The sequence below is a fragment of the Dunckerocampus dactyliophorus genome, chromosome 11, assembly GCF_027744805.1.
Source record: "Dunckerocampus dactyliophorus isolate RoL2022-P2 chromosome 11, RoL_Ddac_1.1, whole genome shotgun sequence".
Classification (NCBI taxonomy): domain Eukaryota; kingdom Metazoa; phylum Chordata; class Actinopteri; order Syngnathiformes; family Syngnathidae; genus Dunckerocampus; species Dunckerocampus dactyliophorus.
The window spans coordinates 3685303-3712887 of NC_072829.1; the positions used below are offsets into that span (position 1 = coordinate 3685303).

General features: G+C 44.5%; 4 protein-coding genes across 6 annotated transcripts; all 4 read right to left on the reverse strand.

Moving 5' to 3' along the window:
- Positions 1-193: 193 nt before the first annotated feature.
- On the reverse strand, positions 194-5291 carry LOC129189987 (homeobox protein EMX1-like). The gene is made up of 3 exons (XM_054792238.1): positions 4783-5291; positions 1329-1522; positions 194-1104 (listed from the first exon to the last, which is right to left on the reverse strand). Exons 1-3 carry the CDS (start codon positions 5126-5128, stop codon positions 934-936), a joined length of 711 nt encoding a protein of 236 aa, XP_054648213.1. The 5' UTR covers positions 5129-5291; the 3' UTR covers positions 194-933.
- A 1177-nt stretch (positions 5292-6468) lies between these two features.
- Positions 6469-13817, reverse strand: ccdc69 (coiled-coil domain containing 69). Its single transcript, XM_054792426.1, has 9 exons — positions 13534-13817; positions 10220-10259; positions 9935-10104; positions 9753-9840; positions 9534-9607; positions 9365-9466; positions 9172-9291; positions 7225-7322; positions 6469-7071 (listed from the first exon to the last, which is right to left on the reverse strand). The coding sequence occupies exons 1-9, from the start codon at positions 13552-13554 to the stop codon at positions 6900-6902; spliced, it is 885 nt and encodes a 294-aa protein (XP_054648401.1). The 5' UTR covers positions 13555-13817; the 3' UTR covers positions 6469-6899.
- mgst2 (microsomal glutathione S-transferase 2) lies at positions 13534-16299 on the reverse strand. The gene is made up of 5 exons (XM_054792427.1): positions 16154-16299; positions 15975-16074; positions 15826-15896; positions 15655-15736; positions 13534-15588 (listed from the first exon to the last, which is right to left on the reverse strand). Exons 1-5 carry the CDS (start codon positions 16209-16211, stop codon positions 15462-15464), a joined length of 438 nt encoding a protein of 145 aa, XP_054648402.1. The 5' UTR covers positions 16212-16299; the 3' UTR covers positions 13534-15461.
- On the reverse strand, positions 16281-27561 carry maml1 (mastermind-like transcriptional coactivator 1). 3 transcript variants are annotated; one of them, XM_054792425.1, is made up of 6 exons: positions 27251-27561; positions 26199-26535; positions 19029-20411; positions 18285-18536; positions 18042-18171; positions 16281-17768 (listed from the first exon to the last, which is right to left on the reverse strand). In XM_054792425.1, exons 2-6 carry the CDS (start codon positions 26526-26528, stop codon positions 16792-16794), a joined length of 3072 nt encoding a protein of 1023 aa, XP_054648400.1. In that variant the 5' UTR covers positions 26529-26535; positions 27251-27561; the 3' UTR covers positions 16281-16791. The 3 variants fall into 3 exon arrangements, with proteins under 3 accessions (XP_054648400.1, XP_054648399.1, XP_054648398.1); XM_054792424.1 differs by having other exon boundaries at positions 26199-26734; XM_054792423.1 differs by having other exon boundaries at positions 26199-27561.
- Positions 27562-27585: the final 24 nt, after the last annotated feature.

Here is a 27585-nt window from a genome sequence, read left to right on the forward strand (position 1 = left end):
AGTAGACATGTACTAATCCGCTACACGTGGCTGTGGTAAACGTCTGACGTTTACAAACATTGTTTCCTTTCACGTTCTGTGTCGGCCTCGTTTCCATGGCAACACAGGCGCAAGCAAGCGCCGCGTAACCAGGCGTACACAACATGCAGCTCACACGACTGCAACTCTACAAACTTCTTTTTATTTCCTTGCAAGCCTCAACACAGGAAGTACAAAGTTGTCTCCGCCCCCTTTCGGAGGAGTCCCCAGCGGGAGCGGACGATCTGCAAGGCGGAAGAGCTACTGGAGATGACCGAGACAACGGAAGCGAAGGAAAAAAACATGAATATTATTAAAGATGCATAGAATACAGGTTTTTTTTACATAAATAACCCCCCAAAAAAGCACTGATCAGCCATCGATTGATTGATTGACACCTTCAGTTCTTGCCTCAATAGGAAATGTTTCATACTTAACTCACATTTTTATTTCATTAGACTGTTTTTTTTCTTGGCACATTTTCAACTTCACGACATGCAAAAAAAAATAACATTTTATTTTTGTTCTCAATCAATTCTCAACCTTTGCTTCACTTCATGGAAGTCCTGCAGTGTGTGTGCGTGTGCGTGCGTGCGTGTGTGTGTGTGTTAGCGTTAGTTTTTTCCCTTTAATCACGTGACCTGACTGAGCAGGAGGTGCGTCACAAAACGTGTTTTAACATTTGCCATTTTTCGGTCGCTAAGTGCGAAGAGCGTCCTTGAGGCTGACGTCAGCCTGGGGGTGCGTTCAAGAGCCACCTTGAAAGACGTCAAAACGATGAAGCTTCTCCGTCATGTCGTACAACACGTGCGTATGTAACATGTACGTTGCGTGATTAGCATTAGCCACGTAGCCTTTCATGCCGCGTTGTTTGTTCCTGACCATTGGTCCGTGAGCGCGCGTGTTCGACTCAGTCTAGTCGTCGCTGACGACGTCGACGTCTTCGCAGGCCGCCTGCTGCGTGGCCACTCGCCATCGACTGACGTGCTGGCTGGCCTTTGACCTTTTGTGCTGCGTCTCAGCTGTCTCCTCCTCCAACTTCTGACGTTTGTGTTTGGTTCTGCGGTTCTGGAACCAAACCTTCACCTGCAACACACACACGTGCATACGTGCGCATTAGCATCACGTGAGTTAGTGCACGCCACGCTAGCGCTAACTATGCTAAAAATACAAAATGAATGTTAAACACGTGTTTTTAGCATTTAGTGGCTGTATCATGTTTGCTAATGGAGGAAGAATGGCGTGTTAGCCATGCAGGAAAAGATTTAGCTGAGCAGCTAACAGGAAGGTTCCGCGTGAGCGCGTGCTACCTGCGTCTCGGTCAGGCAGAGTCCGCCGGCCAGCTGCTTCCTCTCGGCGCCGACCACGTAGTGGTTCTTCTCAAAGGCTCGTTCCAGACGCAGCAGCTGCGAGGGCGAGAAGGCCGTGCGGATCCGTTTGGGTTTCCTGGAGAATGGGGCGTGCAGCAGCAGGTTCTCCGCGCCGCCGCCACCGCCGCCGTCACCTGAAAGGCGAAAGCTTGCGGTCATTTTATTGTGAAAGCGGAGCTGATTTGTTTGGAGCGTTGGCGTGCGTCTCGCAGAAACGTCGCCGGCGTGTTCCAGACTCATTTACATAAAAACAAACGCGCGCGGCGTCGGAGGCGTTCGTCTGAAAAGGTTGGCGTTGGTCGTCACGCCGCACGCAAAAATGTCGGTTGTTTGGCGGCGGGCGAGGACAATGATGGCGTGCAGGACGCAGCGTCGGCGTCGGCGACGTCGCATTGACATGCAAACGCGACGGTTTGCGTCCGTTGGACGGCAAACAAAGGCCACGGGTCGAAGGTCGCCTTCAAAATGGTCGCCACAGAAGCCTCGCACGCCACGCGAGATCCGCCAGGCCAGCAAACTCCTGTCACATGACTGCCCTTGACCTTGATGAAGGTCTCAGATGGTGCTCTGGTGTCCCCCCCAAACCACCCCTCCCCCGACACCGAACGCAAATTTGGACTTGTTAGGCCCTCATTAGCATATTAACTTGCGTCGCTAATCACGCTAGCAGTGAGTGAGTGGCAAAGAGGGGGCGGAGTCAGCCGTGCCATGTGAAAAGGGCCAATTTTGAAAGTGAAAAGTACTTCTTGAAGTAAAGAGGAAGTAGAGCAACAACAAAAAGCTGATTTGTACACGTGACTCCACTCATGGCGTCATTCTTTTCTTCTCATTGTTATTGATTGATTGTTGTACACAGCGGTGGCTTATTTTGTGGCATGTTTGTCACACTTAAATGTTTCAGATCATCAAAAGAATGTAAATATTAGTCAGTGACAACACAACTGAACACAAAATGCAGTTTTTAAATGGAACTTTTTATTATTAAGGGAGAAAAACATCCAAAGCTACATGGCCCTGTGTGAAAAAGTGATGGGCCCCTAAACCTAATAAGTGGTTGGGCCCCCCTTAGCAGCAACAACTGCAATCAAGCGTTTGTGATAACTTGCAATGAGTCTCTTACAGCGCTGGGGAGGAACTTTGTCCCACTCATCTTTGCAGAATTGTTGTCATTCAGCCACATTGGAGGCTTTTCCAGCATGAAGCGTCTTTTTAAGGTCATGCCACAGCATCTCAATAGGATTCAGGTCAGGACTTGGACTAGGCCACTCCAAAGTCTTTAGAACCCAAGTTGGTTTCAGCTTGAGGTCACCAACAGATGGCCGGACATTCTCCTTCAGGATTTTTTGGTAGACAGCAGAATTCATGGTTCCATTTATCACAGCCAGTCTTCCAGGTCCTGAAGCAGCAAAAGAGCCCCAGACCATCACACTACCACCACCATACTTTACTGTTGCTATGATGTTCTTTTTCTGAAATGCGGCATTACTTTTACGCCAGATGTAATGGGACACACACCTTCCGAAAGGTTCAACTTTTGTCTCGTCAGACCACAGAGTATTTTCCCAAAGGTCTTGGGGATCATCAAGATGTTTTCTGGCAAAATTTAAACGAGTCTTAATGTTGTTTTTGTTCAGCAGTGGTTTTGGTCTTGAAACTCTGCCATGCAGGCCATTTTTGCCCAGTGTCTTTCTTATGGTGGAGTCATGAACTCTGACCTTAACTGAGGCAAGTGAGGCCTGCAGTTCTTTGGATGTTGTTGTGGGGTCTTTTGTGACCTCTTGGATGAGTCGTCACTACGCTCTTGGGGTCATTTTGGTTGGCCGGCCACTCCTGGGAATGTTCACCAATGTTCCATGTTTTCATCATTTGTGGATAATGGCTCTCACTGTGGTTGGCTGGAGTCCCAAAGCTTTAGAAATGGCTTTATGACCTTTTCCACACTGATAGATCTCAATTCATCTCAGTTATGTTTTAACAGGGGGGGGGGGCAATCACTTTTTCACACAGGGCCGTGTGGGTTTGGATTTTTTTCTCCCTTAATAATAAAAAGTTCCATTCAAAAACTGCATTTTGTGTTGAGTTGTGTTGTATTGACTAATATTTACATTCTTTTGATGATCTGAAACATTTAAGTGTGACAAACATGCAAAAAAAAAAGAAATCAGGAAGGGGGCAAACACTTTTTCACACCACTGCATCCTTACATAATTGTACACATTAACAGTAGTCCCATAAGAAAGACAAAAGATGACCTTGACTTTGCTAAAAATGTGTCTTTTGTCTTTGGAAACATGTAGGATTGGCTAAAAAAACACTACTGGTACTTTACACTCTTACTTTGTGTACTTGATACTTGTGTGTTTCTCAAACAAAACATCACACACACACACTGATGATATGTATTGCTCTGTTACGTTATAGATAAACTGTGATATTTAATACTTGTTTAATTACTAACACCAGTCAAGTCCAGAACGAAAGGATGACTTCCATTGATGACTGCTTCTCATGTTGAAGCCGTGAATAAGTCATTGAACATGCATTGCATTTCAGTCACAGCCAATCAATAAATCTTCACGAGTTTTAATGCTGCATTTCGAGGAAAATGCGTACCTTTGCCTAACAAAGGTTCATTTGCTTTCACGTGAAACGTCACATTTGCTTAGGAGTCATTTTTCTCATTTTTTAAGACTTTAAAAAACATCAAGTTTTTCTCCTCAACACGAAAAACAACATTTTCCAAAAGTCAAATGTGAGTCATGAAAATAAAAAGAAGTAAAACAAGGGATTCATTTGACAATGAATGAATTCATATCATTTATGAAATAAGAAAAAGAAGAAAACACTTTCACCTTTTCATGCCAAAAATGACTTTAACTACTTTAAACTTGATATAATTCATCATCCTTGTTACATTTGCCAATTGATTTTTTTATTATTATTATTCATAGTCATCCATCCAATTGCAATTCAAATTTTTATTGATGTTTAGTTTTTATGGCTTTTTCTGTCGATTGATTGGTTGAGAATAGTAACGCTAAACTATTAATAACCGTGATTATTATCATAATGACAACGTGAAAATGTCTCTTGTACGTGAATAAAGTATTTGTAATTCATTTCTAATTCATGAGTTCATGATCATGAACTGATCATTTACGTTGATTCATGTAATCAATGTCTTTGATTTCATGACATTTTCTTTTTTCATTTGGTGAAATGAAAAAGGTAAAAGAAAGTAAAAGAGGTAAAGTTGAACACATTCTTACTGGCATTAAAAACGGAAAGTTTCTGTGTATGTCAAATAAAAACGAGATATATTATATTTAGACATTTAAAAAAATAGTGACTAAATGAATAAAAATAATAAAGTTTTTTGAAAGAGGAGGCTGACCTTGAAAGTACCGGTTCCGAAGGATCCATGGCGGGAAAAGGCCGAGCGGGTTTTGATGAGGACGCCCGATCAGGTTCTGCGGGCCCACGTGCAACGCGTGCATGTAAAGCCCACCGGGACCGGGCGCGTGCGCCCCGGGCTCCCGGAGCAGAAGCTCCGATCCGCTCGCGTACAAAGTCCGCCCGCAGGAGCCTAGAACCCCCACTGCGGCGGCGGCGGCGGGGTGCATGGCCTCGGGGAAGCGGAGCGCCGTGGGCCGGATGGGCTCTTCGGAACCGGTGGCGTCCTTCCCGACCAGAGCCTCGATGCTGAAACATTTCTTGTTGGTACCGAGCTGCTGGAACATGATGGACCGATGAAGGAGGAGGAGGGGGTGGGGGCGGCGGTGGACCGGATCCTCAGACTCCCTCCTTCCCGCCCAGAACCATCGCGGAGGTGCTCACGTGGGGCCAGGAGAATTGGACTCAAAGTTCTGATCTTCTGCGAGACGCAACACACCTGCACCCCCACCGCCCTCACTGGTGGAGGTGCGCCGCGCATGCGCACCACGCTCCTCCCACTGCCCAAGAAGAGGAGGAGGAAAGTGATGAAAATGAAAATGTGACCTTTCACCCTAACTCCATCCTGGACCTTCACTAAATAAAAGATTACTACTACAGCAAATGTATTGTTAAATAATGACAAATATATTTTAAATAATAGTTAAAAACAACTAGATAAATAATGACAACTGTGTTTTAAAATAATATATTAAGTAATGACAAATATATTCTAAATAATAGTTAAATAATAAATATATTGTTGAATAATGGCAAATATATTTTTTAAAAATACTGTTAATAAAAAATATATTTTAAAATCTTGTAAAATATAATGATTATAAATAATAAAAATAAGTCAATTAAAATATATATATATTTTAAAAATAAGAAACATTGTTAAATGACAGCTATGTTGGGAATAATGAATGAATATATTAAATAAATACAGTGTTAAATAAAAACTACATGTAAATAATGGTACATGTATTTTTAAATAATATATTGTTAAATAATGATACATATATTGTAAATTAATATATTTTAAAATACTGGCAAATAACAAATATACTGGGGTGGAAGGGCGTGAAGGGGCTTGTATGGACAAAATGGTGTCTAATTGGACTGCCACGAAGACCCCCCCCCTTCCCCGCTGAGACCCGTGTGAATCACTGATCCTCTACGCCCCGCCTGTTAGACACCGCCCCCTAGTTTTCATGAACAGACATTATTGGCAGCCATTATAGTGAGTGCCACGCCCCCTCATTAGCGGCACATCTCTACAGGAAGTCTCTCACGAAAAGTGTGTTGGGGGCAGGGGGGTGTCATTGTGGGGGCTGAACAATGCCGATTGACATGCTTATTTTACTTTAGCAAACTTCAAACATCCCACTTCACATTACTTTGAAAGGACACATGCACGTCCCGCAATAAGAAGGGACATTAGTGTTTTCAGAATGAAAAACCTGTTAACGTCATGTGACGTCACACACGCGAACGAGATGTGGCAGGAAGTCCTCTGCTGCCCCCCAGTGGTCACACAACGAGTTGCACACTCCAAGGTAAGTCCTTTTTTACGCCATCAAAACATAAAGTATGATAATCATATTTCAATTAATGAATTAACTAATCATTTTTATCATTGCTGTTTGAACTTTTTATTGAGTTGTAACAAAAAGATCCTCCAAAACAACTAAGAAAGGAACGATGGGAGAGTGGAAGAAAACAAGAAAAAATTACAAGCATGCGTGTGAAAAAGTGCGAGTGCTTGACGACAGTTCTCATTTTCACAACACTGAACGGGGTTTTTGGCACACAACAACGTGGTGCTACATGCTAACGTGCTAACCCGTCAACATGTAAACATTTTGAAAAAGTCTGAATCTTCACGTTAAACATTTGTTTTGAAGCATTTACAAGCATGTTGGCACTGCCTGGGCAGAGGAAGTTCCTTAAAAGGCAGTGACATCATCACGTTGTAAAACATCCATGAAATAAAAGTAGGACTCGTCTCCATCTCGTCCGGTATAATCTGACACCAAAACACCGAGATGGCGGCCGCGAGCGACGGCGTGACAGTCACGACGGTGTGACTTCGGGCAACATGGTGACGGCGGCGGCCATGTTGATGGCGGGACAGGAGTCTGTCAGCTTGAAGACTAGCTGCTCTTTCTCCCGTGCCAGCTTCTGGTTGAGCGCCAGCTGCCTCTCTAGCGCCACCTTCATGTCCCGATGCTCCCTGGACAGCTGCCTGCACAGCAACAGCGAGCTTAACAGCATCAACATGTCAAGTTCATGTATATAATAAGTGTCATGTAGTGTTGCTGGAATGTAAAAGTAAATAATAGCTGTCACGCACTGTTAATGTCAAATTAGTGTAAATAATGTTACTGTAGTGTCTTACTGTAGGACAGCGTGTGTGTTGTCCAGACGTCCTCTCAGATCATCATTGTGCTGTGACACTTGAACCAGACGCTCCTCCACACTCTTCTTCTCCTCTGCCTGTACAACAACAACTACATTAACTACTACATTAAAGACTATAGTGACTAGAAAGATGACAATAATGCCCCCATTTAGCACTACATCTACAACAACATGTAGGACTGCGTTAACTACTACATCCACTAAGACACTACCACTGCATTAACGACTCCATCAACAACCATACCAACAAAGACATGAATGACTACAAGGAGGTCATGAACTACTGCATGAATGATTGCATGGGCGACCGCATGAACTACACCATTAACAACTACACCAATGGAGACATCAATGACTATATTAACTGCTATAAAAGCAACTACATCTACGCCTTTAATGTCAACTCTATTCAACTCAATTTTTCCTCATAATATTACAAGTTTATTCTTTTTTTTTCTTCTTCGTCTTTCGACTTTTTTTCTCTTCATGTCTTGACTTTATTCTCATAAAAATGCCAAGCAGCTGTTTGTTGCATTTCTGCGGTCTTGTTTTTGCCTGTTTCTTTCATTTTTCAACGATTTAAACTTTCTTCTCTAGATTTTCTTTTTGTAATATAATAGCTTTATTCTCAGAATATTTTGACTTAATTTTCATAGTATTATAGCTTTTTCAAAAAAAAAAATTACAACCTTGTTTGGGTTTGTTTCTCATGATATTGCGACTTTTAAAAAATAACATATTTTTCTTGAATATTTCAACTCTAAAATGGCATTTATTATCATTTATTTATAGTATTATTATTATTTATTAGTGTTTACTCTCGTAAAATTGCAACTTTTTTTCTCCTTCAAATGTGACTTCTTTCTCTTAATACCTTCCCTTTATTCCGGTAAAGTTACAGCTGTTTTTTTTCTAATTCTGCTGTTGTTTTTCCAACTATTTTAACTTGCTTTTATACATTTTCTTCTCGAAATATGACGACTTTATTACCATGATAGTTTGAGTTTATTCTCGTAATATTATAACTTTATAACTAAAATGACGTTATTTTTCCTCACAATATTACAACTTTACTGTCGTAAAATTACAGCTTTTTCTTCTTAGATTGCAACTTTTTTCCTCTGAACTCATTCAATACCAAAGATGTATTTCTACGTTTTTTTTTTAAAAACCCGAACGCTCGTTCCCAAAGACGTATTCATACGCCTTTTACGTTTTTTTTACGCGAGAAGCAAAAGGAGGCGATGACGCAAGTGCGCACTAAAAGAGGCCAGGTTTCATGCAGTTTTAAACCACACGGTGGCAGAAGAGCATTTGATGAGCACTGGGCATGGATCTTTTGCATGGATCAACGGCGCTCGACAGCCAGGAGGAAGTAAGAGAGCGTGGAGGAGTGTAGCGTGCAGAAGGTTAGCCACTGTAGGGAAATTTTAACACATGCAAGTTGTGGTATAGTTGCTTAGATATTGGAGCTGTCACAAAAGCAAAAACATTGTGTCAAAGAGAAACTTATGCTTGAAATGTATCTTTTCACAAAAAGCTGTTTTTCTCCCTTTTTTCGTGTTAGGAATTGATGTTTCCCTGAAAGTTACCTACTGTATGTTCTACTGCTGATTACTAAAGAACAGAAAAAGGTAGGATGAAATACGAGAGTCTAATTTTTCTTTTGGTAGGTTCCATGTTTTTACAGCCATAGAACACAAGATCAGGAATCGGTCCAAATGGTCTAAAATGGCCGGTACTCAAGGGGTTGAATTTGGAAAAACGTCTGGGATTGAATGAGTTAATATTGTGACTTTATTCCGATTTCAACATTTTTGCTGTTGATTGCATGAGTGACTGTATGAACGACTCCGTGAACGTCTACATCAACGACTGCATGAAGCACGAGTACGTTAGAGTCAGAGACCGAGAACAAACTCACCAGTTCTTCCATCTGCTGCAACTTTCTGTTTTGTTCCTGCACACGCTCACTCTTCATCTCAATGACGAACAGTAAAGACTCCTGCTCAGACTCCCAGAACACACCTGGACTGCCATGCGCCTGAAACGCACACACGCACAAACATGTTATTACACACACACGTACGCGCGTGTATACACACACGCGCACACACCTGGATGTTCCTGATCAGATCCTTCTTGAAGGTGCAGTCTTGGACACGCCTCTTCAGCTGCTTGTAACACTCTAGCTCCGCCTTCAGCCCACTGACCTCAGCCTGGGTTCACACGCACACATATCAACAGGCTGATGACGTCCACCAGAGGGTGCCACGTTCACTTTACCTTCAAGTGGTTCTCAGCCTCCTGGAAACGCTCAGTCAGATGACCTTTGACCTCCTCATGAGCTTTCTGCAGCTCTGGTGATGATAACACACACACATCTACATAGATAAAACTATAGATGTTTTTACTGGCGATGATGAAGATAAATAAGCTTGGTCGTCGTGGTTACAAAGTGAGGCGCTGATTGACGGCTTGCATGTGTGTGAGGGTGCGTGTTACCATGCACATGGCGCTGGTGTTGCTCTGAAACTTTTTGACTTTGCTGTTGATGGACAGCGTTGATGCGAGCCGCCGTCTCCGTCTTCACCTGAACGTGACACGCTATCATCAGTGTAGCTGTCCACGTACAATGTGACGCGTTCGCATGTGGCATTCACGCCAACAGCGAGCAAGCAGTTCACCTTGTCAAGGATGCCGAGCACGAGCGTGCACACTTCTTCGTCGGCGTGCTCCTTGAGAAGCTCCGCCCTCTCGGTGTTGCCATTGGCCGAGAGCACTTCCTTTAAGATGATCAGCTGCCACTCAAAGCGCTCCAGTTGTTTCTCCAACGCCACGTGAGCGCGACGCTTGCCTGCGCACAAATCTGACTGGCTGACACTGACGTTTACGTGCAATGTTAACATCCTGTCTGATAAGAAGCACACACGCACGCACACGCACACACACACACACACACACACACTGACCTCCATCTTTGGTGGACTTGTTGCCTTTCTTACTTTTCTTCTGGTGGAAGAAAAAAAAGGAGAGGAAAAAGTTAGACGTGAGGTGGGGTGGGGGTGGGGGCAATCAATGATGTCACCAAGTAAACATAATCTCCCGGAGAAGACTTTTTTTCATGTTCTTGCGACCCGATGAAATGACTATCACTAACTAAGCTAACTAGCGGCTACACTGGCTAAAGCAATCCACTTAAAGAGATAACATTTCTATTCTGAGCTAATCAAAGCTTTATGCGATGTTACATAAGACGCGCCTGTCAGGCCACGGGAGCCCAGGAAGTCACCAGGTTTTAAAACAGTCTGGTCTCTGATTGGACAGCAGGTGGGCATGACATCATTGCAGCCTACATGTCTCTGCTGGGGTCAGCACGTGCATTTACAACACACACACACACACACAACGTCACTACATGATGGAAGTCTGACTAAACAGCAAGGAAGTGTCAATCAAGGGGAAAAGAATCAAATGAGTGGTGTCAGTTAGCTAGCGTTCAAACAGGAAACCAAAGTTCACTCAAGTCTCACTTTCTCCTTTACTGTCTAGTGTAGCGTTGTCATGTGGTGTGGTGTTTACTCTAGTCATGCAGTGGAATTGTGTTGCGTTTACTGTAGTGTTCACTGTAATTATGTAGTGTAATAATGTCTTGTATCTGGTGTAGTGTTTGCTGTAGTACTGTAGTGTAGTACTCTAATGTGGTAATGTAGTGTAGTACTTGCCGTAGCATAAATATCGTGTAAGAGAGTTGCCTTTAGTGTAGTAATGTAGTGTAGTAGTGATTACTGTTATAATGTAGTATAACATGTTCTGTGGTGTTTTCTGTAATAATGTAGTGTAAAAGGGTGGTGTTCAGTGTAATGTATGTTTTTAGTGTAGTCATGCTGTGTAATTGTGTTGTGTTTAGTTTAGTGTTTACAGTACTGTAGTAAAGCAGTGTCGTGTTTACTGTAGTAATGTACTGTAATTGTGTTGTGTTTGGTGTAGTTTTCAGTGTGGTAATGTAGTGTTGTGTTTAGTTTAGTGTTTACGGTAGTAATGTAGTGTAGTAGTGTTGTGTTGTGTGTTTACTGTGGTAACATACTGTTTAGTCTGGTAATGTAGTGTTATGTTTACTGTACTAATGTACTGTAGTTGTGTTTAGTGTAGTAATGTAGTACTGTGTTTAGTATAGTGTTTACTGTAGCAATGAGATGTAGTGTTTACTATAGTAGTGTACTGTAATTGTGTTGTGTTTAGTGTAGTTTTTAGTGTAGCAATGCAATATTGTGTTTAGGATAGTGTTTACAATAGTAATGTAGTGTAGTGTTTACTGTGGCAAAGTACTGTAATAGTGTGTTTAGTGTAGTATGTAGTGTAGCAATGTAGTGTTGTGTTTAGTACAGTGTTTACTGTAGTAATGTAGTGTATAAGTGTTGTGTTTAGTACAGTGTTTACTGTAGTAATGTAGTGTATAAGTGTTGTGTTTAGTACAGTGTTTACTGTAGTAATGTAGTGTATAAGTGTTGTGTTTAGTATAGTGTTTACTGTAGTAATGTAGTGTATAAGTGTTGTGTTTAGTACAGTGTTTACTGTAGTAATGTAGTGTATAAGTGTTGTGTTTAGTACAGTGTTTACTGTAGTAATATAGTGTATAAGTGTTGTGTTTAGTATAGTGTTTACTGTAGTAATGTAGTGTATAAGTGTTGTGTTTAGTATAGTGTTTACTGTAGTAATGTAGTGTATAAGTGTTGTGTTTAGTATAGTATTTACTGTAGTAATGTAGTGTATAAGTGTTGTGTTTAGTATAGTGTTTACTGTAGTAATGTAGTGGATAAGTGTTGTGTTTAGTATAGTGTTTTATAGATTATAGTGTTTTATAGTGTAATAGTGTGTTTAGTGTAGTATGTAGTGTAGCAATGTAGTGTTGTGTTTAGTACAGTGTTTACTGCAATAATGTAGTGTATAAGTGTTGTGTTTAGTATAGTGTTTACTGTAGAAATGTAGTGGATAAGTGTTGTGTTTAGTATAGTGTTTACTGTAGTAATGTAGTGGATAAGTGTTGTGTTTAGTATAGTGTTTACTGTAGTAATGTAGTGGATAAGTGTTGTGTTTAGTATAGTGTTTACTGTAGTAATGTAGTGTATGTGTTGTGTTTAGTAGTGTTTACTGTAGTGCAGTACCGTAATTGTGTTGCGTTTAGTGTACTTTTTAGTGTAGTAATGTAGTGTTTAGTAGTGTTTACTGTAATGTACTGTAAAAGGGTGGTGTTTAGTGTTGTAGTAGAGTAATAGTGCTGTGTTTGGTGTTTACTGTAGTAATGGACTGTAATTGTGTTGTGTTTAGTGTAGTAATGTAGTGTTGTGTTTAGTACAGTATAGTGTTTCCCTTTATAATTTAGTGTAGTAGTGTTGTGTTTATTATAGTAATTAGGGATGCTCCAATCGATCGGCCACCGATCAGCATCAGCCGATTTCTGTGAAAAATCACATGATTGGCATATGCCAACGCTGATCACAAATGTGTGGCTCGTACCATCGCAGCCTGTAACGATCACCGAATGCAGTGTCGTGTTTTGGGTAACCGGGTTTGCCGACTGCTCTCTCACGTGGAGCCCACCTTTGTGCTGCCTGGATGTCCCGCTAGAGCTCCGCCAATGTACTCTCACAAGCAAAGTTTCCCAAAAGAAGACGTCCCATCCTCTGTAAGTGTCACGAGGGATATATGTTCTCTTGGAAAAGTAAGTCGGCACCCCTGGCCAATAGCACTCATCATAAATGAATACAAAAATGTATAATCAATCCATTTAATCGATATCGGCTCCCTCATGGATGATCGGTGTCAGAATCAGCAGCATAAAACCCTGGGGCATCCCTTGCAGTAATGTAGTTTAATTGTGTTGTTTAGCGTAGTTTTCGGTGTAGTAATGTAGTATTGTGTTTAGTATACTGTAGTGTTTGCTGTAGTGTAGTACTGTTGTATTTAGTGTACTGTTTACTGTAGTAATGTATGTAATAGTGTGTTTCGTGCAGTAATGTAGTGCTTAGTAGTGTCTACTGTCGTAGTGCTTACTGTTGTAGTGTTTCCTGTAGTAATGTAATGCAATGTCATGTAAAAGGGTGGTGTTTAATGTAGTGTTTACCATAATAAAGTAGAGTAAGTGTTGTCTTTAGTGTAGTGTTTACTGTTCTGTAGTAGCGCAGTATAGTTGAGTAGTTTTGTATGGCCAACTCGAAAGGCGCCAGGCCGGGTCTTCCCTCTCGGCGGCGGCCTCCGTGCTGAGGTCGCCGTCGGCGGCTCTCACCTTGCTGTGGCCGCAGCCCATGCCTTCTCCTCCGCCGTAAAGCCGCTCCTCTCAGGCTGCGCTCGACGGCTTCTTTTCTTGTGTCGTGTTTGTTTCCTCTGCGTCCTCAGCTGAAAAGTTGCCAACAATCAAACAATCGTGACAACAAAAGTTCCTCAATAGTGATGTGTCGTTCGCGAACGGATCGGCTGTAAGAGCCGGCTCTTTCAAATGAACGACAGGAGCCGGTTCGCGCCGTTGGGAGCCAGTTTTTTTCCTCGTTTTTTTCTATTGAAGGCGAATGTCTTTGGTCAAGATGTGTTGCGGCGTCTCTGTGTCCACACTGAGCAGGGGGAGGGAGGGGCGGGGCTAAAAATGCAGTGGTGCTTAGAGCCGATTCGTTCGTAAGAAATATGCATGAAGAGATTTGACCTAATGTGTTTATTAAGATGTGTCTTTCCTTCTGTATTTTATAATGTAACATTATATCATATTTTGTAGAAAATTTAAATTAATCAAATGAAATAATAAGCATTTAATATCATGTACTTTTACAATAGAAATTAATTTTACACAATGCAAATAATTTGGTAATAAATTAATTTAGCCGAGACAAAATAACCGGCTCTCTAAAAAGAGCCAAAATTTCCATCACCATTCCTCCCGCCTGGCTCGAGCCGCTGAATTGTTCAGGGACACTTCGACAACTTCAGCTTCATGATCGCCCAGAGACTTCCAACGTTGAAAAGACGTTCTAAAAGAAACAAACATACGATAAGAAGTTTGCAAGAGTACAAGACAGAAATGTTATATGTGTGTCTTGTACCGTACATATATACTGTCTATAAACATTCAGAATATGAAGATTCTGTAAAGACACATCATGCTGTCGATTGACTTGAACTTAAACTTATTCACATTTAAAATTAAGAGACTGAACGTGACGTCTTGTAATTTCACACAAATTAGTGCATAAAGAAATCACAATGGGTCCAATTCATAGTGATGTCTTTACGCACTAATTTTCAGCTCAGTATACTTTCCCGCGATCAGTAAATGCAACGGCGGTTCAGACATTGACATGCGCAGTAGAGATGCTGGGTTGCAATTTCAAGTTAGCATAATTCTGACACAAGCTACGCCGCAAACTTGTTGGAAGTTTCTGTACACTCTTGCATGTTTCATTTATCTCTGAAATAACGAGTACCCCAGGCAAGTCCCCGAGTGAAAGAATGTTTTAAATCGTTGTAAATAAATAACTAACAAAAACAAAAACAGACAGGTGCCGCATCGAACGGTGACCCGTACGTCAAAGTCGCCGCCATATTGGATGGGTCAAAGCTGGGCTATAAGTGAATACAAGTAAATCTACTTACTTTCATAAAGCGTCTTTCTAAAAAATAAACTGTAGTTAATTTCAGATTTTCAATTGTATAAGTGTATACAATTCACACACGCACTAATATACTTGGGAAACAGTTAGGCACCAGAAAGAAATCACAATTATTGTTTTTGGTGCCTAATTTGTCTGCAGTGTATTTATGTACGGTATTTCTGATGCACTCAACACGGATTGGGTGGCTGTGTGGTGGGGCGGTGCCTGTGTGGATGACATTACACAAAGAAAGGAAGCAGCTGCTGTCACATGGAAAGTTTGAAGGGATGCTGCAAACAACTGCTGCACACAGGACAAAAATAGACACATGACAAATTCCACACGTGAGATAGCAGTACAGGAGTCAGCACAAGGTCATTGGAGCCGATATATCCATCACGTAGACAAGTCCAAAGTCTTGTTTTTTTGCTCCAAACAAATGTTATGACAGTTTGTGATTGTTTTTCTTTTGCATGGTCACATGTTGATTGGGTCTATTATTAATATTATTCCAAAAAAAACAAGCTTCCTGAGAGTTCACAAGATTCAACTTTTATTTGTTGTAGGTGAGCCGTCAGGCGCCGAGCAGCTGCAGTAGGTCCCCGTCCGCGTACATCCGCCAGAAGCACAAAAAGATACCAACGCAGGAGAAGGCGATGAGCAGCCAAAGAAGACGAGCGCTCAAGTAGAGCGGCGCCAACCTGGCAAGAAAAATAACAATGAAGGATGACTTTATCTCATATTCATCATGATCACAAACAACTCACCGTTCCTGCGGCGACTGGGAGTAACCTTTAAAGTAACGTAGGCGTGCGTACAGATAGAGCACGCCGCATACTGAAGACACACCTGACACACACACACACACACACACACACACAGTGTGAACATCTTGCACATGTAAACCAACATGCCTACATAAGGTCAGGTGACATCACCTTGGTTGAAGAATACTCCAGATGTCCACAAGGTGGCGATGAAGATGGGAAAATACTCTGAGCAATTGACTCTAAAAGGGTGCAAAATGAAATTTCTCCCCGCAATAAATCATGCATGACAAAACCAACACAACTCAGCAACAACTCACTGAGCTCTGAAGACCCTTTCAAACTGTGGCGGTCCAGATGTAGAAGGAGGGGAGACAGAGAACTTCCTCCTGGCGTAGATCACCTGCAGCGAGAAGTAGGCTGCACAAACGCATGTTAAAATAAAGTTTGTTCAGCTTGTGTCAGTAAAAACAGTACAAGTTCCCAGCATGCACCTCACCTTGCTCAAGGACCCCCATGGTGGTGACAGCGGCGAGGCAGACGACCTGGTCAAGCATCTCAGCTAGAGTCACTGCAAGGAGTCCCGAACGTCAGCTGGACTCCGTAGTGATACACCTGCAGGAGGCGGGGCTACACTGACCAATGGACAGTGGGCGTGGCCGCACAATGAGCTTCTTTGACTAGTCACAGCAAAAACGCTATGGACTTTGAAAACCACAGAGTGAAGAACACACAGTAGAAGAGGCTTCTCGAGTAGAACTATATTTACATAATACTCTTGTTTTACAGAGATATCAAAAGTAGAAAATACTTACAAAAATTGTCTGCCATATATAAAAATAACATCTATGTCCAGATCATTAGCAAAGGTTTACATACAAAAAATAGATTTATAGACATTTACACACAAACGCTGGGAAGCCAGATCAAGCGTGTCAGAAGTAGAAACAAGCTCCGCCCACAAGGCAAAGAACAAAACTCCCAGCATGCATCAGAAAGGTTCCCAATGATCGTGCTCAGCGAGTCCATGGTGGCGGTCCAGTGAGGGCCAGTGAAAGACAGTAGACAGGAAGTAACATTCACACCAACGCTCAGACTCCGCCCCCGTCAGCTCAGCAGGTTGAGTAGGTGCGTGGCCTAGTGGTGGCTGGCGAGCAGCTCGTCCAGGTCGGCCATCCACTCCTGGGTGCTCTGGCCCTTCAGCAGCGAGTCCACCAGGTCACTCTCGGCGGCAAAGCTCCCGGCCGCGGCGTTATATCCGAAGGAGAGCTGCTGCTGATTGGCTGTCCTGCTCACCTGGTAACCTTGGTTACACGGCAGGCCTTGGCGACCGTTGCTCTGTGTCGGTCCAAACGCGACTAGGTCGGGAAGGACGTTCTGGTTCTGAGCCGCCTGCTGCTGGTTGGCCATCGGCTGGCCCAGGCTTTGAGGGTTGGGCGCCGCCCTCTGCTGGGCGACCGGCATGCTTGTTTGCATCATCGCTCCCATTGGCCGGCCACCGGGGTTGGCACTAAAGGCGGCAGCGCCGGGAGCCATTTTGGGAATGCGAGACTGCTGCATGTGAAAGGCGTTGGGAGGGTTAGTGAAGGCGTTGGGGGGAAGGCCGGTGTTACTGGAAGGCGGCTGGTTGGCGAGCTGCTGCTGCCACACGGCGTTCTGGGTTCCCTGCATCGTGCCGGGCATGGAAGTCGCCATGTTGGCTCCCATGGTGGCCTGCATGGAGCCAGGCATGCGGGCAGTGGCCAGCTGCTGCTGTTTCAATATGGCGGCGTTTGGCTGTGCCTTGAGGTGCTGCTGCTGCTGGGCCAGGAGATTCTGCCTGTAGGGTGTGCTCATGGATCCCATAGGCTGGCGCTGCTGGGGCGGGTGACCCGTGTGAAGGTTCATGTTATTGTACAGGACCTGTTGGACGTCCACGCCAGCTCCACCACCTCCACAGGATGGAAGACTGATGTCAGGTTGGTTCGCCGCTGAGGGTGGAGCTACACCACCCGCCGGGCCGCCACTCTGAGTCATGTTCATTGTCATCATTCCTTGATTCTGGGGGAACATTCGCTGCGGTCCAGGGGCAGGGCCTCCCATGGAAGCCACACTGGCCATTGGCTGAGAGGAAGCTGAACACAAACATCAAAAATCATCAATGCCAACGAACTGCTTTTCTTTTTTTTTTTTAATGAAAACACACAATACGTCCACACAGAAGCCGACCTTACTTTCATATGAATGATTAACCAATCTATGTGTGCTATGCAAACGAGCTAACAGCCTCATTTGCATAGCACTGGTCCACTAAAAGTCGAAACACGCTCATGGTGATGATTTATGATGCACAACCACACCGCACAACACAAAAGTTCAATCATTTACACATTCCAAATGCATCTCACCTGTAAACTGGCTGACTGGCGGCTGTGGGAAAGCGTTTTGATTGGCCTGCTGGCCCGGCTGGTCTTGGTACTGTGGCGGGGGTCGGGTCAGGTGTCTCTGCAGCTGCTGGTCCTGCTGTCGCTGCTTCTCCTGGATGGAATCAAAAAAGATCAAACTTAAAAGGCGGGACCGTCATCAGATGGTGAGGCGATGACATGAGCACACTAAATGTGTAGTCTGTGAGTGGATGTTGCGTCACATGCCTGTTCTGCCATGAGCTGCTGTCTCTGCAGGTACTGCTGCTGTTTCTGCTGTTCCAAGATCTGCTGTTGATGCTGTTGCTGCTTGAGTGCAGCTGCCACCGCAGCCTGGCTGTTCAGGTAGGCTGTATTACCATGGTTACCCGCCATGGCGTTCGCCCCAGGCTGAGTGGGCAGGCCATTGTTTCCTGGCGTGGATACCATCGTGTTGGAGGGATTTGGGCCTTGAGGAGGGGCAGGGTAGGAGTTCTGGTCCTGATTGAGGAGGAGATGTCTCAGTTGTTATCAGTAAAAGTGTATGGTTGGCTCACTAGTGACCTCTACAGGCTGCACTGTGTGTAGCACAAATAATCAAGCAAAGAAGGTGATACGGTCTCTATAAGCAAGAACCTGAGGTTTTCGGCTAAAAGGGGACATGTGGTGGTGTTTCCCATATTCCGAGGAAACAAGAAGGAGCAGCTATATATAAACAGACTGTAGCCAATATGAAAGGTTGTTTTGTCATCATCTTCCAGTGCGCCTTAGCAACCAGATGCTCAGCATGCACGCACACATGCACACACTGAGGATGTTCCAGTGGTCAGAACCAGAACAAAAGAGCTCCCTGAGTCACTTTTACCCACACTCAATTCAAATTTTTCTGCAATGGACTCGAGTCAGTCACATCTGCTGGGGTAAAACCAGAACAAGCACCAGCACCTGACCTAAACACAACCAGATAGACAGAGAGAGCTGTGAGCTTCTTACCTGCGAGTGTGAGAGATGCTGCCGGAAGTTCATGTTGTTCTTCTGCTTCATCTGCTGCTGCTGCTGTTGCTGTTGTTGTCTAAGCAGGGTCAGAAGCGCCGCCTTGTTCTGGTTCTGGTTGATGGGGGCCCTGGGATGACCGGGTCCTGCCTCAAAGTGTGAAAGGGGTTTGGTGTTGTTGTAATTCAGTATGGCTGCTTGGGCCTGAGCCGCGGGTGCTGGCGGGTGGTTGAGAGGCGGCCCCTGAGCCGGATGGCCCAACATGTTGGGGTGCCCACCGCCCACTGGCATGTAGCTGTTGGCCCCCGCCTTGGGAGAACTCTTGGTGGGCTGACCGGATATCAGTAGCTGCTTCTGAGCGTTAGAATTGAAATCCTGTGGGTACAAGGAGGGGCTTGTAGGCTTGTCCATGCTAAACGCCCCCCCAAGTGGGCTCTGAGATGGTTTGGCTATTTGTGTCCAGGATGACGGATGGGCGTGAGGGCCCTGGGAGTGGAACTTGGCCCCCGCTTGTGGCTGCTTGTGCTGCAGCTGGCTGTGCAGGTGCTGGGCTCTCTGCTGCTGAGCTGCCAGCTGCTGAAGCTGCTGGGCAGGGGACAGGTCTTTGGGTACTGGGGGGCCTGGAGGAAGTAGGTGGTTGGGGGGAGGCTGGTGTTGCCTGGGGGCAGGAGCCTGTTGGGACAGGGGCACAGCTGGGGAGGAGGCTGAAGAAGTAGCGACAGGAGAGCTGGTGGGGTGAGGAGGAGGAGGTCCAGAAGACGTGGACCTGACATGGGGGGAACCAGTGCGAGAGTCCTGATCAAAGGCTGATGAGGCTGGGGAGAACTCGGCTTTGACACTGCCCAAATCCAGAGAAAGCAGATTCTGGGTGGCCTGTGCACCACCGCCGCCACCACCTCCGCCCCCGGTGCCACCAGTGCTTCCTGGATTTGGTGTCATCTCGAGAGGGTCCTTGCGGTCTTCAAAGCCATCATTAAGGATGTCTTGAATGTCCTCGTAGGCCACTGTGCGGTTCAGCTCCTCCATCAGCTCCGTCCACTCCTGCTCGTTGAGGTTGAGGTCGGGGAGCAGGCTGTTGTTGCCGCCTCCTCCTGAAGGAGGCATGATGGGAAGGATGTCGTCCGGCTCCTGCTTCATTTCCTTGCGCTGAAACTCAGAGCCCGCCTCCTTGTTGCCGTCTGCCGACTCGCCGGCCGGCCCATGTGTGCCGTTGGTTTTGAGCGAATCGCTGATCCCCAGCTTGGAGTCCATTGGGGAACCGTTGGCGGTGGCATCCATACACGCCTTCTTGCTGGGGGGGAAGCCATCAGCGAAACCGTTGACCTGGTCTCTGCCAAGTGGAGAACCAGCGCTTTCCAACTTCCTCTTCACCGTCTCCTGCAACTGGACACCAAAACACAGAACTGTCAGAATACTCTAACGCAGGGGTCTCAAACTAGCGGCCCGTGGGTCATTTGCGGCCTGCCACATCATATTATGCAGCCTGCCACATCATATTTTGCGGCCTGCGACCGGACATCAAAGAATGATGTAAATGCGGCCTCTCACCAAGTCAGCTGGGATAGACTCCAGCATACCCCAGCGACCCTAATGAGGATAAGCGTCATAGAAAAAAATTATAATAACAAAAAATTATAATAAATGTCATGTAATGCTGGACTGGCCTGTCAAGTTAAATGGAAAGATGGCCAGAATAGTTAAAATCAAAAGAGTGGACTCATAGTGTGGACGAGACATCGTTGGATAAGTCATAGATAAGGACTTTGCAGTATGGAGGAAGTGCCTGAGGAAAATAGGACACACGGGTGCCATGACAGATATGAACAGCCATTTTGTTCATCACCATGCTCGCAGAGAAAACTGTCTAGTATAAGAAATGTTTATTTTTCTATTCAAATGCTAAATAGTGTGTTGTTCAATCAAGAGGTCATGTGTTTAGTTTCCGTTTTACATGGCCGTGCTGTTCAACCTTACCCGGTCATTCGCCTCTCGTTCCAGTGAATACATCACGACACTCAATATTTACTTGTGTTGTGCTTCCACTTTATAGATTTCATCTACTTGAGAGTAGTAGCACTTGATGTTGCCCAGCCTCACCCAGACTCTACCTCCAGCGGCCCCCAGGTAAATTGAGTTTGAGAACCCCTGCTCTAATGTGACAAATAAAAAAAACAACAACCTGACACTGCAGAGGGCGCTGCAGCGGATGTGGTGTTAATAGAAGCAGCTGCAGGCAGCCTTACATAAGACGAAGACCCTCCTCAGAGTGGGGACCAGACTATCCGACGGAAATATGCGGAAAGCAGAGCGCATCAGCTGATCATCACACTGCTACAGTGGGAACAGGTGGCTCTCTGGTCACATGACGGGTCATTTCAATGATGCCCACAGCCGTCAAAAGTTTAGATAATTGTTTTTTATCTCGTAGTCATGGATCTTTGCTAACGAGGTTACCAAGCTAACCTCTGCTCTCCTTCTGGCTGGGTGAATTTCTTTAGACGACACCTTGTCCTCGTGCCATTAAAAGCTAATTTCTATAAGTAGCAAAACGACTTGTGGTGATGACATTAGATGTTTTACAGCTCATCTAAAAGAGATGCTTACGTCCATGAAGTTAAAATGTAAAGAGTAAGAAAGGGACCTCAGACAATCGAGCAGCTTATAAACAGTCTGATGAACGAACTGTCCTCGAGCCTCCTTCATGAGGACACACCGGGCCCTCAGAGAACTGAGTCACATGAGCACAAAGGCGCCATGGCGGGCACCACTAAACTATGCCAAGAATTTCCTGATCGGCCCGCGCGGTATCCTCACAGTCTGGATCAGAGATGTGCTCTGGTCCGGTTGTGGCGTATGATTACATCATCACACAGTACCGGCAGCCTGTTTACCAAGAAGACACGGACATGAGAAGGTTTTGGTTGCGCTGGTTTTGAAAAAAAATGTCTCCACTGTGACACACGCGTCAGGCAAAGAAGACGACAATTCCACACAAGGACAAGCCTGCCGTCCGCTCTGAGAGGCTTCTGTGAGTCACTGAAACCTGGAACCTGAAATACTGGTATGAGCCCTCCCTCTTGTTGCCATGGAAACACACCTGCTTCGGGGGGTGCACAGCATTCAGGCTATTAGTGTCCTGTCTACTCCAGTGATCACGGAACAGCACATTGTGGTCAACTAAAACTAATGATGCTAACATGGAGTAAAGTCTAATGCTACCTATGCAAAGTCTTTGTTTACGTCAAGTACATGAAATCATAAGATAAACAGTAAAATGAAAGCAACGAGCGGCATTGAATGAGCCCTCATACCTCCACGCAACCCAGGGTTCACGTGAGTCAAGGAGCATGCACATTGCATTTCCTGTTGCCACTGGGTGGCGCTGAGACAAATTCAGGAAGTGACTATGTATAGCTTCAAGGTCTCATCTTCATCATATGTACCAATTATGATGAAGATCTGACCTTGCGGGTGTTTAACGTTTAAGGTTTAGTTGCAGATTGATCAATCATCACAGTTTGCTGCCATGCCCCGCCCACATCTTATGGAACAGCCTAAAATCCTTTGCAATATAGTGCCACAAGTCTGGCTCGTATCCCTGATTATCATTTGGGCTCCTTTGGTCAAAGTGACTAGGACTAGTTTGTTCAAATACACCCCCTGGTTTTCGCCCAAAATTGCTGCCAGAAACCAAAATGGTTTCGGAACACGGATCTTGAGACTTTTTTATGCATCCTCTCATGATTGACGTCGCCAACAAATTTTGTGGCGTTCCGTGAAACTAGTAGCAAGGGCTAATTTTTTCAAAGTTGAACAGGGGCGCTGCTGTGTGAGCTTTGGTGGCTCACATTTGGGACCCATGAAATATCAAGTTTTAAGATGGCCTTTGCACGTCAGTGCCTGAGCCCTAATAATCAATAAATAAAGTGTCTGGTAGTCTTGGATGGTGGCTGCAACCAACAATGTCAAGTATGCATGAAGTCTTATCATGAAAGGAATGCTGAGGTTGTTTTGGCTGCTCTTCTATCACCGTGGTAACAAACTCATGTAAAGTACAGTATGTATTGGGGGTGGAACGCTACGCTGTAATCACAGTTCAGTGTGCACATTGGTTTAAAAGGTCACGGTTCAGCTACTTTCCAGTACAAGAAACAAAACTGCATTGCTTTTGTACAAAGAGCTTGAATGATTTTTTTTGGAAAATGAAACAAACTGCAAATCTGCTGGCGAGAAATTTTCCAAACTTTTCTCAAATAAATAATACAAATCTTATTATGAATATAGCATAGCCCAAAATACGGGTGGGGATACATTTTGAAACTGTATGACACAGTAAGGCTGGACTATATTTGTTTATAGAGTAGATGTCCAACATGAGAAACATTTCCCGTCCCTCACTTTTAATGTGTACCGTGTGGGAAATCGGTATGCTTCTGTACTGAACCGAATGTTCCGTATCTAAAAATTTGATTGCAAATACAATGGAACCTTGGTTAGTGTCATTAATTTGTTCCTTTTACCTTCATTTAAGGCGTGATTCTTGACGTGAGTGCTCCCAAAGACACAAAGTGGCAGCGAGACACCACATGGACCTTTTGGTGCCAAAAGGTGTTTACCCCCTTCCTGAATTTCTTTTTTTTTTTTTTTGCATGTTTGTCACACTTAAATGTTTCTGATCAAAACTAACTTAAATATTAGTCAATGACACCACATAACACAAAATGCAGTTTTTAAATGAAACTTTTTATGATTAAGGAAGAAAAAAACTGTCCCTGTGTGAAAAAGTGATTTCCAGCTAAACCTAATAACTGGTCGGGTACTGTTACAACATAACTGTTATCAATCATGGTTTTACTAACCGTTGGGAGTTTTACCGAGGGTAATCATTAATACCGGTAATCGTTACATCTCTATCAGCTTGACTAAAGTATTTAGGTTCGGGCTTCCACGTGAATTGGCTTGTTGGCTTGTCTGTCATTCACACTGTTGCTAGGAGACATGATGCATTTCAGTATCACTTTAATGTGGAGAGACTTTTTTTTTCTTTTTTTACATTAGTATGCTAATGAATCATGCCCACAACTCTTCATGGGGGTGACAGTTGGACTCTGGAACAGATGATGTCTATTTCCATGGTTTTTAAGTGTTGGTGGTGGTGGTGGTGGGGGTGGGGGGGTTGATAAATGTGAACAAACTGGAGGTGGGATAGCATGGTGATGTTAGTAGTAACAATATAGCTGCAGCAGCAGCAGTAGTAGTCGTCGTCGTCGTCGTCATCATGCAAAATGATGATATAGGGTGCGTTCACACTTGTGTTTTTGTCAGTGGAGCAAATAATACTCCGTTAGGCATATGCAAGTCACATAAGTCACACCTCAACTGGACGGCATATGTACTGAAACTCAGTTCCATATGGCACCGGTGCCAACGTAAACAGTAGTAACTGGAGGGGGCTATCAGTTCCTCATTTGGGTGCTAAATGAATGAAGACTCAGCCACCTGCAACAAGTCCTTGAAGGTGGTATTGTGCAAGTAACATATTGTAAGTAATGGTCCCAGAGAGGAACACTGGGTAACGCTCTTTTGAAAAACTTTGCCAACCTTAACACGCCAACAGCAGTGCTCAATGCTGACACGGTAATCTCACACGCGTTTCTCGGTCGCTCTCCACACCAACACACTTCATCATTATCCACCAATCATAATGAGGGAGAGCAAGGTGCATTCACATATCCCAGAATTCTGAGCATCAACATTACAACACAGCACATTGCCATAATGCTGCACCAACCATCAATATCTGCTCGAACTATATGCACTTTAAGTAATGTAAAATCTTGCAAATTGTTAGCACATTTTCTGTGTTTTGTTATGAACTTTATTTCATTTTGGTGAGTTGATTACTCAGTTATTACTATTTTTAAATTATATAATTGAAGTATTTAAATTACTATCGCGTGGCACAAAATTCCATAACAAGACATTGTTTTTGGACAAAACTTGTGTTTTCTTTTTTTTTTTTTTTTTTAAACGTACTGGGTCAGGTACTGTTTAAGCGCCAGCACTGTTTCACAAGTACCAATGTGGCACCAGTATCAGTTAATATGTAAACGATAACCAACATTACAATGGCCGACGATCTCACACATCCAACAACATGACCTCAACCAGGTCACATACACTACTAGGACTTTCCTTCGGATTTCAGACTTTTGGATTTTTTTTTTTACCAGCTGACATATCACCTGAGACATAAGGAAGATTATATAGGGACGAAGCAATCCCCGTACGTAAGCGACGGTCAAATGTGACACTGCGCGTGTGTGCTCGGTTAGGAGAGTCATCGGGGACTGATTATCCTATTTTCAATATGAAAGCCTTGATTGTAAAAAAACAAAAACAAAAACAAAAAAAAACTATATATACTGTATATATATATATACACATAATACTAATTACCGGTATGTAAATGAATTATCCCAAGACCAAGCCCAAGTAAGAAGTGCTGCAGACTAAAGTATACTCTTTTTCAACATAAATCAGGCTCTTTCAGGTCTGAGTGGGTGCAAGAAATTGAGTTATGGATTTTTGAATGCTCAATCACTGCTTTTGCCTTGACTCGATGTTAATACAATAGGAAACAAAGGCACTATTTCCAGGTATGAAATGTGCTCCAACTTCGTTGATACTTGGGGGGAGAAGTGAATGAAATCAAATTAAAAGGTCTTGTCACATTTTATCAGATAGAATTAAATCACAAACTTGATTTTAAATATTTAAAACAGTTGTACCATACCTAGACTATATCATTGACATAAATATGTCTAAAAGGTTTCCAGAGATGTGCTGCAAGGAAACTGACTGGACTTATAAAGATTCGCACTTCAGCTTCATGTCGGGTGTTGCTAGTATCACGTTGTTAAGCTGGCATTTGGTGACATAGCTGCTGTTTTGATGCGTTGATGCACAATTTCGTTGTGTCAAACCGTGCGATGACAATAAAGCCTATTCTATTCTATGCGGTCACTCAGTCTTCTGGCAGGTGGACTAAAACCCGTCTCCCCTGGACTGTGGTCCTTTTTACTCGGTCCAAAAACAAGTGTGTACGCACCCTAGTGGTGTACTCCTAGGCAGTAGTGCTAGTTAGTCGTAGTGACAGAGGTGACTCACGGCAATCAGCGTGCTGTTCCTGCTCTGTTCCGGTGCTCCTACACCGTCTCCCAGCTCCACGCCTCCACCGCCGCCGCCTCCTCCTCCTGTTCCCCCGCCTCCTGCTCCGCCGCCTCCTCCCGGCGCCCTCTGGCCGGCCTGCTCTCCGGCGGCCGGGGGCTGACGGTGCTTGTTGGAACGCTTGGCCTTGGCCTGCAGGCACCGCTGGTGCAGGGCGAAGGTCTGCTGCCGCTCCAGCTCCAGACGCTCCAGCGTGGCGCTCTCGTAGCGGCGCTCGCAGCTGTTGTGATGCTGCCGGAAGAGCTCGATCCTCCGGCGGAGCCTCTCCATCACCGCGCTGTGTCGCGGTGTAACAAAATCCGCCATCATCAATCAAAACGACTCCCGGCTCAGGTTTCGTCCATAAAATGCTGAATCTGGCTCTTTCTCACTCTGGGCGTCTCTACACCCCCCCTCGCCCTTTACAAAGACTCCTGTGCTGGCTCCATGGAGGCGACCTTTGTCTTGCTAATGGCCTTCAGTCGCAGCGGCACTCACTGCCGGAGAGGAGAATTAAGGAAGCTCATGAAGCTAGCAATCACAGAATGTGCACCAGCTGTTTTAAGTTTCCGTGTGAGCTTCTGGAAGTCTACATGAATCACACCAGGTGAAAAGACATTTGGACTGCTCTCAATCACAGTGTTTACATGCTTCCTGAACCAAGTACAACCAAGCACATTCCTGCACTCACTAAAATCACAATTACTGGATAAACATCCTGAAAAAGTTTCCCTTCACGTTGCTTTGGAGCTAAGTTGGGCTAACTTCTTCCCTGGCTGACAAAAATGTGCTGTTTTTTATAGTTAGTGGACATGAAGCATCTCGACTTCTTTCAAACTAACTTGCTGGCCAGCTAGCTTAGCCAGCCTGAAGCTAGCCGAGTAACAACTTCATAAACTTGCCAGCACTTACTCAGTAAATTAGTCGTCTTAACGAGCGGCGACGTTATGCCGACACGAAAAGCATACGAGTTTGCAGACTACGAACACTGTCCATGCAAGAAAAGCACTTACTGTGAAAGTGTAGCTGTCTGCTCTTGCTACAGCATCTGTTCAGCCAACAGCTGATCCTCCGCCTCCGTGTAGCCGCTAGCTGCTAGCGCTCTGTTTTGGGCTGGCTAGCTAGCTAGCTGGCTAGCTCAACGCGTTTAAATGAAGCATACTTTGATTTTTGTTGTTGTGAATTGTCGGTGTAAACAATCCTCCTCCTGGCCGACCCCGAGCCGAGTGTGTAGGAAGCAGTGAAAAGTGGCTGGCTTGGTCCCTCCACTCCGCCTCTATTGTTTTCCAGCGAACAGACAGGTTGACGCCGCCATTTTGCTAACTTTCTCTTTTTTTTCCTTTCTGAG